The 9,865-nt window shown below is 40.2% G+C and overlaps 1 protein-coding gene across 1 annotated transcript; it reads left to right on the forward strand.

Moving 5' to 3' along the window:
* Nucleotides 1–1,402: 1,402 nt before the first annotated feature.
* Nucleotides 1,403–9,139, forward strand: LOC139931580 (serotransferrin-1). Its single transcript, XM_071925124.2, has 17 exons — nt 1,403–1,444; nt 1,549–1,697; nt 2,460–2,562; nt 2,749–2,940; nt 3,798–3,927; nt 4,198–4,253; nt 5,404–5,567; nt 5,790–5,943; nt 6,044–6,207; nt 6,329–6,425; nt 6,524–6,547; nt 6,709–6,867; nt 7,588–7,738; nt 7,895–7,962; nt 8,081–8,262; nt 8,415–8,607; nt 8,795–9,139. Exons 1-17 carry the CDS (start codon nt 1,405–1,407, stop codon nt 8,839–8,841), a joined length of 2,073 nt encoding a protein of 690 aa, XP_071781225.1. The 5' UTR covers nt 1,403–1,404; the 3' UTR covers nt 8,842–9,139.
* Nucleotides 9,140–9,865: the final 726 nt, after the last annotated feature.

The following is a 9,865-nucleotide window of genomic DNA, read 5'->3' on the forward strand; positions in this document are numbered from 1 at the left end:
GGACAGTACCAGTATTCATTAGTGTCCCAGGAAACAGACACACTTTTGGTGAAAATGCAGCTCATGCAGGGTGTAAAATCTATTGTGAAAGTCATCAGGTGATATATCAGAATTTGGCAAATAAGATTTATAAGGGAAGAGGTAAGTGTTGTTTAGATATAAACATGTACTTTACCTCTTGTGTTGAGCAATGTTGACTCCGCAAACACCACTCTAATGTGGGTCGCACTCTGGCTTTTCTAAAAGAAAAGACTTTATAAATCCAATATTTCATCAGGAATGTCATTTGCCTTTTCCTTAGCCCTGAAATAAATCACAGTAACTGAAGTGACTGAGACCATCCTTCACTGGGTCATTCACCTTAGAGACAGCAGCTGACCAGCTGCAATGGATTCTTGTGTTCAGAAATATATAACTCAAGGTTTTGCAAAACCCCTTCATGTTTAAAGCAATACTGACACAGAAGTGGAGTTTTAGGTCAGTTCTTGATAAGCAGTCTACAGTGTTATATTACTGCTATATTACTCGTTTCAGATACCTACTGTATTTAAACTTTGTTGTTCTCTGTACCTGTCAAATGGTCTTGTCTGCTAAACAAATTGTTATTTTCTAAGGATAAAGCTGTGATATATATGTTGCAGACCAGGGTCACATAGTATTTGCAAATAGGTCTTACTGTTTGTTTTATAGTGCTTGTAGTTCCAGATGGCTGGGGTTTACTGCATTAGGACAATTCCTATATTGCCAGTTAAACTGTTAATCACAGCAGGCACTGACTTTCAAATACTTTCCTGCAGAGTCCAGATGTTTTGGTGCTTATTGTATTGTTCTCTAGGCTATAATCCAAATAATCTGTTACTCCAAGCAGTTTAAAACAAACTCAAAGGATAATTTACAAATACCATTTGACCGATATGTAGAATGGGGTTATCACAAAACAAAATGAAATTATGACACACAATATGATGTCAGTAACAATTTTTCTGTAATGAAACAGATCCAGCTCGAACTGGAAGTGGAATTAATTCATTGGACACTGTTCCATACTGCAGATGACTGATCGTTTTGTGTTCTTCACCTTTTAGAGGTCTTCTGGATAAATAGTTGCAACAATGGATCAATAGTCCCAGTGAGTTTCCATTATGACGAAATATCAGAAATTTCAATTCTCTCTCTCACTCTCTTGTCCCTTTGCCATCGTGTAGCCTAGCCCCCCTGTACACCCCCCCCCCCCCCCCGCGCGCGCGCGCGCGCGCGCACACATACACACACACACACTTGCATGAGCATTAGGAAACCCTAAGCAAACTGGATTTTTTCAGCCAAGTCAGCCCACTTAGAGGTTTTCTATAAAAGCCGGATCTGCCTCCCTGTCAGTCTGCCTTGCTGAGTTGACCGTCCAACATGAAGCTTCTCCTCCTTTTGGCGCTGCTTGGGTACCTTGGTAAAGATTTTTTATTTTGCATTTTGCACAGTATCTTCTCATCACTACCGAACAGAGTGGAACTCTGTAAAAAAATAATTTTTTGCTCCAAATGTTATCTTCAGCAACAGGGTCTGCGGCTCCTGCTGACAACGTGAAATGGTGCGTGACCTCGGACCAAGAAATGAGAAAATGTACAGACCTCAGAGCCAAAGCCCCTGTGTTCTCCTGTGTGCAAAGAGCCAGCTCTCTAGAATGCATCCAGGCAATTAAGGTGAGAAATTATCCAGAATATTATCCATAATATTCTATTATGTAATAATTGTGTAATAATAGTATTCTATTATTGTCTATTATCCATAATATTTTTCAAACATGCTAAGTAATACAATAGCTACCCTACCGATGCAATTTTTTTAACACGCCTAATGTGCCTCTAGTCTTTCTTCTTTAGTCTTTTGATTGTTTTCTAGGAATACACAAAACAAAACAAAAATCATGAATGTATCCACAATATAGAAAATTGTCATTTCCATCTTTTTTTATACACATTGCGCTATAATAGCCTCTACAAATTAACTCTTAAGTGACCAATCATCACCAATCACTTTTCTCAAAGCATACTCTTTTTCATGTAATATTCTGGTCACAGATTGTTATGGTTTCTTTGTGTAATACTGTGATGTCTCAACCAAACTGACAGGGCCTGGGATGTTATTCTAATCTTGTCAATATCATAATTTCAATGACCGCACTTTGCAAGAATTTTAACTATAACTTGGACCTTATTGACGCCCACTTTACCTGCCACTTGTTTTTAGCCATAATCCTTATCCTTCTCCTGCAAACTTTCAGAAACAAACTAATAAATTATTAGTCAGTTGCATCGAGCAAATGTTTTCACTGGCTATCTGATTCCCGACAAAACATGATGTATGTATACATTATTTTACTGTTGGAGTGATAAGACATCATGCCACTGTGAGCTGGAAATCATGTTTGGTGTTAAGAAATTAAAGCTCTCTTTCTCTAACAGGCTGGTGAAGCAGATGCCATCACTCTGGACGGAGGAGATGTCTATGTGGCTGGACTGAACAACTATGACCTGCAGCCCATTATTGCTGAGGACTATGGCCCCAGTAGGTTTAGTAATCAGTTGCCTTTAATGATGCAGTAAACGGTCTTCCCTTTGAGGGACAGTCAGTCTAATAAATAGGTTTGTTCCAATAAGACCTTGTTATGATGGAGAGGAACTTTTGCATTTTGCATGAACAACATTTTTAACTCTATTTTCTCACTGTCCCACCTCTTCTGCACGTGACCAGCTTCAGACACCTGTTACTATGCTGTTGCTGTGGCAAAGACGGGGACTGGGTTCGGCTTCAATGATCTCCGTGGGAAGAAATCCTGCCACACTGGGCTGGGGAAGTCCGCAGGCTGGAACATCCCCATAGGAACTCTGGTGTCTATGGGTCAAATCCAGTGGGCAGGCGTCGAAGACAAACCTGTGGAGGAGGGTGAGTTAACTGTGTAGTAAGGCTGGGCGATATGGTTGAAATCAATATCACGATAATCATAAGGATTTTTTTTCGATATCAATAGATATCACGATAGATATGGCTCATGTATGCAAAATCACATTAAATAATCAAATGAATGTTCATCCCATTGAATGGAATGGTAATGTTAGGTGTGATGTCAAACAAAACTGATGTTTTCAAATAATATTGCTTAAAATGTTTCATACCTCGTTTTGTCAGAGTTTTTAAATAAAATTTGCTTGTTCAATTTAGGCAGCAGAATTCAGCTCAGTTCAGTTCTTTATTTAACCCCAAAGGACAATTGATTTGCAGGCAGGTATAAACAAGACTAAGACTGTAAAAGCCCTATGACATTGCATTTGCGTCCCTGCCGGGAATCAAACAGGGATCTCCTGATTGAGAGTCTGCAATCTAACTCCCTGCGGCACACTTTCACCCACGTGACCAAAAGCGGTGAACAGAGAGCAACTGACCAACCGACAATGCAATCCATAGAGCCCCTGCTGTTGGGGCTAAAAAAAAGGAAGCAAATACAAAAAGGCAATGACAAGTAACACACAGACATACAATACAGTAAACAAAAATAAAACAAATGTGCAGTAATAGCAGAGGAATATAATTGTGTCATCACCATGTCACTGAAAGACAATAATATTGAATCTTCTCCCAGCCCTACTGTGTAGTTAGTGCTCCAAGCTAAGAAATTACATCTGATATTGGTCTTGGTTGCCATTTGTGTGAGAAATACAAATTTATGTCCTAAGGACCCTAAAATAATAGTATAATTAATACTATATAATAGTATAATTTTGGTGTCCCTTTTGGTTTTGTAGCGGTGAGCGACTTCTTCATGGCCAGCTGTGCCCCAGGAGCAACGCGGGGTTCCAAGCTGTGTCAACTGTGCAAGAATGACTGCTCCAGATCCCACAATGAGCCTTACTATGACTATGGAGGAGCCTTCCTGTGAGTTTCAGCCTCTCTTTTATCCCTCTCAGTGCTACCATGAACTTTATTCACCTTTACCAACCTCTATACATTTGCTCTCCAAATAGGATAATGTATCGTACCTCACATTGTAAGCCCATAGCATTTTTTTTTATTATGTTAATGCTTTCTGAATTCTTCCCTCACTACTGAAATACCCTTATCTCTCCTGCATAGTCTTAGTACACTATTGCTGCTAAAACAATCTATGTCCTCAAATGTTGATGCATCTGTGTGTTGCTCTGACAGGTGTCTGCAGGAGGGAGCTGGAGACGTGGCTTTTGTCAAGCACCTCACTGTTCCTGGTCAGTATCACAAGATTATCTACACCAATATGGGATGACTGCATATTTTATATTGACTCATACCACAGGTAGTTCCAGCCATGCAAGCTGGTTGGATGTTCCAATTCTGTGTAATGAGACCATGAATAGAAATGTCATGTTTATTTGTTGATAATCAAACTACAAGTAATGTGGGTGCTTGTACACAATCTTTCTCATGGTTTTGTCATATGTATGTATGCTGTGTTTAAACCTTTATGACAAACATGATAAAGGCTTCATATTGTGAGACTGAAGATCCTCACAATATGAGGATCTTCTTTATTGCTGAATCATGCTTGTATTCATAATCACAGTACACAACAGGTAGTTCTGACTGCACATCTGATTTGTCAAGTAAGCTTTCTAACCTGCTTCAAATCAGCATAACAGCACACCTAGCCATGCTCAAATGAAAAAAGCCTTATCACTGTGAATAGTACTCCCCCATTGAGAAAAAATTCCACCAACATTTCCGTGGTGACAGCGTAACTACTTTTCTGCCAGGTAACCTTACATTGATGAAAAAAATTATGCTCACTGTGTTAGAAATCAACATCAAACTATTCCTGACTAAGGTGATATACTGCACTGGATCTTTAATTAATTAAAAACAACCTTACTCAACCACAACCACACTATTGCTATAATTGAAATGTTGTGGTATTGTCCAGCATTTGCAATAGACTAAACTTATCCTTACTCTTTTGCTCTTTTCTTGCTACAATACTGTGTACGTTTGATTTAAAAAAAAATGTTTAGCCTCTTCCTTTATTGGGTCGGCGGTAAGCTAGTTAGAGAAGGAAGCTTGTCACTGGTTCAAGTTTGACTGGCTGTATGGGGCAGCTGCCAGGCATGAATATGTGTAACTGTGAAGAAGAGTATTGCTGCGAAAGAGCATCCAACCTCAATCTAATTTCTACGTAAAAGGATTAGGGCCACATGTTCTGAGATTAATCTAAAAATTCTGAGAATAAAGTCAGAATTCTGAGTTTAAGGTCAGAATTCTGAGAATGAGGTCAGATTTCTGAGAATAAAGTCAGAGTTCTGAGAATAAAGTCAGAATTCTGAGATTAAACAGAGAATTCTGACTTTAATTTGTTTAAATTTCGACTTTGTTACACTCTCACAGACGCAGAAAAGGTCAACTACGAGCTGCTGTGCAAGGATGGCACCAGAGCAAGTATCGACAGCTACAAGACCTGCCACCTGGCCAGGGTACCAGCCCATGCTGTGGTCAGCCGCAAGGACGCAGACCTGGCCCAGTTAATCTACACAAGCCTCACCGCCGTCACAGTAAGATACAGCTGGTCCACCCAGATACATAAGGCTAATTATTTATACAGCACAAGGAGCAAGTTGTAGATTTGACTGCCAGAGACACAGAGAATAAAGTGAATTACTACTGATAATGTTTAATCTCATGTCACTCATGTTTCAAACACTTTTCAGACTTTTTTAATTCCACAATATGTTTCAATGCTCACACCACGATCCAACTTCCTTTGTGTCTTTCAGGGCTTTGACCTGTTCTCCTCTGAAAACTATGCCCCGGCCAAGAACCTGATGTTCAAGGACTCAACAGCAAAGCTGGTCCAGCTGCCCTCAACCACAGACTCCTTCCTGTATTTGGGTGCTGAATACATGAGCATCATCCGCTCCCTGAAGAAAGGTATGGCTAGACACACACACTCACACACACACATACACACACAGATTTATTATTTAGCAGCCATTGGCTTATGGTTGTCTCCTTTAACTTTACTTTCCAGAGCAGGTCTCAGGTGCTGCATCAGGTGCCATTAAATGGTGCGCTGTGGGTCATGCTGAGACAGCCAAGTGTGACACATGGAGCATCAACAGCATAGACAATGATGTCACCAAGATTGAATGCCAGAACGGCGGTTCAGTGGAAGACTGCTTGAAGAAGATTATGGTAAAACAATCTCGGATAGAAATATGGGAATCCGTTAGCAGCTTGATAATCTTTTGCTCTATTTTGTGGAGTAGCCATGTCTGATTATCTGTGGTCTTCATGATCCTGCTCCTTTCTCTAGCGTAAAGAGGCTGATGCAATTGCAGTGGATGGAGGACAGGTGTATACAGCTGGGAAGTGTGGTCTGGTCCCTGCCATGGTGGAGCAGTATAATGGAGGTATGAGGCTTATATAGCATGCAAACAGACACATACAATCCTCTGGTTTTATTGTACCTCTTCTATATGAACAATATTTTCTCCTACCCTGTCCACAGACCTGTGCAGCACCTCTGGAAGTGGTAAATACCTTCCTGTGTTTCTATTCTTTTTCTTTTTTTAAAGATAAACCAATACCTTTTCTAATAGTAATTAACTCTTATAATGGCAACTTTTATGGTGAACAATCGTTTTTTTCATGCACTTCCACTATACCACCATTTATTTACATCCACTGCCTCAGCCTCCTCTTACTATGCTGTCGCGGTGGTGAAGAAGGGTTCTGGGGTGACCTGGGAGAACCTGAAGGGCAGGAAGTCTTGTCACACCGGTATTGGCAGGACCGCCGGCTGGAACATCCCCATGGGTCACATCCACAAAATTACTAATAACTGCGACTTCAGTAAGCAATTGTGTACTTGTGCACACCACACCTTGAATATTAAAGGATAAGGCTGGTGTTTTTTTATGCATTTCTTACCGTCAACAAATCCTATGAAAATAACAAAATCAGCAATTAATTTGTTTTTCTAACAAGTCTTGTCCATGTAGCCGATGTCCAATAAAGCCATGTCCCAGTAGCCATATAACTCCATTGTATTAAAAAAAAACTATTAAAAACATGTCAGAGAGCCATGCCGTTGCTCTGGGCAGCATATTTCATCATCACGATGCACCGGGCTGGCCGACTTTTTCCTCAAACAACTTAATAAGCCGACTGTAAACACGTTTTCCATCTCAGGAAAGTAGTTCCGTAGCACCGAAAATAGTCCCCGGTGTAATGTGAATTTGTTCCCATTTGAATTTGATTTGGGAATAACTCCAATAGCCTGACTTTTCATGGTAACAGTTAGCGATTTTAAAATTTTAAACTATGTCTTTGTGAGCTGTATTTAAAGGTTTTTATCTTACAATTGGAGCCAATGACTTCCAGTTTGAAGGCTAAAAAGGGAACATGGGAAGTCGGAAAGTAATGGGAGTAGAGCAAACGCATTGTTGATTTTGTTATTTTCATAGGAAATGTATTTAAAAACACCAGCCGTATCCTTTAAGCTCCTTCTCTTGCATATCTGTAAGTGTAACAGCAACCCAACATACTGACTTTGTCCCCTCCTCTCCTCAGCTCAGTTCTTCACTGAAGGCTGTGCCCCCGGAGCAGACCCCACCTCTCCATTCTGTGCTCGCTGTGCTGGTAGTGGCAAAGCTGTGGGAGATGACTCCAAGTGCAAAGCAAGTGCTGATGAGCAGTACTATGGCTATGCTGGGGCCTTTAGGTAGGGAGCACCAGTGTTTTTGTTATGAATCGATTCATAGGGGGGGGGGGGGGGGGGGGGCAGCTCTGTTTTTTATGTGAAATACGCTTCCAGAGCCCACTAGTAATGGTTGCTCCTTCTTCACAATTGTATCTGTTTTGAATACTATCATTATAGATGTCTTGTTGAGGGTGGTGGAGATGTCGCCTTCATCAAACACACAATCGTTCCAGAAAACAGCGATGGTAAGAGACTGCCATTGACCTCTATTCACCTCCCTGTTCTCACGTCCATGACAGTATCGTCTTTTATAAAACTACAACATTCTTCTCTCCCCTCTCGTCCCACCTCTTTTTGTCAAAGGCAATGGTCCAATATGGGCTAAGGATGTGAAGTCTACTGAGTATGAGCTGATCTGCCCTGGGAAGGGTCCTGTCGCAATCACTGAATATGCCTCATGTAACCTCGCCAAAGTGCCTGCACATGCTGTAGTGACACGTCCAGAGACCCGCGGCGAGGTGGTGCGCATTCTCCAGGACCAGCAGGTTGGGAACTAACTTGAATGTCACTTTTGGGTTGTTTGTTTTAAGTATTATTACATTATATTACAAGTATTATATGGATAACACTATAAGGTAGATCAAATATGAAAATGAATAACATTGACCTATATGTAAATCTTGTTCTTCGTTTTCAGACCAAGTTTGGTACCTCTGGCAGTGACACTACATTCAGAATGTTCCAGTCAGAAGGAGGGAAGAACCTCCTGTTCAAAGACTCCACTAAGTGCCTCCAGGAAGTAGCAGCTGGAACGACCTATCAGAGTTTCCTGGGACCGGATTATATGACTGCCATGGACTCGCTCAGGCAGTGCAGTGACACTGCTTCAGGTTTGTAGTACTGCGGATAACAAGAATAACAAACACATTTTTGCTTCAATAACCTTGAAAGCTCCAGCTTCTCTCTTTCACGCACCACATGCCACCACCAACACACACACACACACACACACACAATATGAATCCATGTGTGTTCTACATTCTAAAATTTAAATTCTATTCTTCCCCTTTCCATTAGATCTGGAGAAATCTTGCACTTTCCATTCCTGCCAGCAAAAAAACTAGTGAGGACCTCGGGACATGCAATGCCTCAGTCTGACCACAATGATTCATGCAACCGACCTACACTGGACCCGAAAATGACTTTGTGTATTTTGCTTTTGATTGTTTTCTAGAAATACACAAAACAAAACAAAATCACAAATGTACCCACAATATACAAAACTGTCACTTGCATCCTTTTTATACACGTTGCACTATAACAACCTCTACAAATTAACTCTAAGTGACCAATCAGGCTCATATGTAGCTACTTTACATGCTGTTACTGCATAATGTTACACTGCCTAAAATAATGCGAATGTCAATGGATCAACAGTGTTTTGTCAATACTTTGCTTCACTTTTCTCAAATAAAGCATTCTCTTTTTCATGTAATATTCTGGTCACAGATTGTTATGGTTTCTTTGTGTAAAACCAACAGGGCCTGGGATGTTGATGTTATTGTACCGATGGAAACTGTCCTTCTTTTTCTTAAAAATATTGCTAAACATGCATAATAATATCTTTATTGAAAGTGTGTATGGAGAGAGTATCAAAATTATCAAAATTGTATCCAGTGCCACAAACAGTCATGCTAACAACCCCCGACTCTGGAATGAAAATGCCTTGGCTTAGAATCTGTCTAACTTTCAGGTTTATTTTCATAATAATAATAATAAACATTATCGATATAGCACTTATCTTAAAGCAAAGTTTACAAAGTGCTTTACAAAGCATAAAACAAGGGACAGTAAATGCATAAAAGCTTAGAAAAAGAAAAATTAGAAGACACAATTATAAAGAGGTTAAAAGAAGCGCATGCATTTACTAAATATTTATTACGCATACTGACATATTGCAGTGCATTGGTAAACAACTGGTATTGCAAGTGGTAATCAGTTATTTTAGCATGGGATAGATGCACACTATAAGATTTCTCAGAACAAGTTAAGCACCAAGGATGTCCTCTCACCCAAGATTTTGTTAAGTGTGCTCTGTAAAGCCTCTGAGAAAAGCTCCATCCCCATCCCCTAAATTTGTGGGATATT

The sequence above is a fragment of the Centroberyx gerrardi genome, chromosome 13 (assembly GCF_048128805.1).
Source record: "Centroberyx gerrardi isolate f3 chromosome 13, fCenGer3.hap1.cur.20231027, whole genome shotgun sequence".
NCBI classification, from domain to species: Eukaryota; Metazoa; Chordata; class Actinopteri; order Beryciformes; family Berycidae; genus Centroberyx; species Centroberyx gerrardi.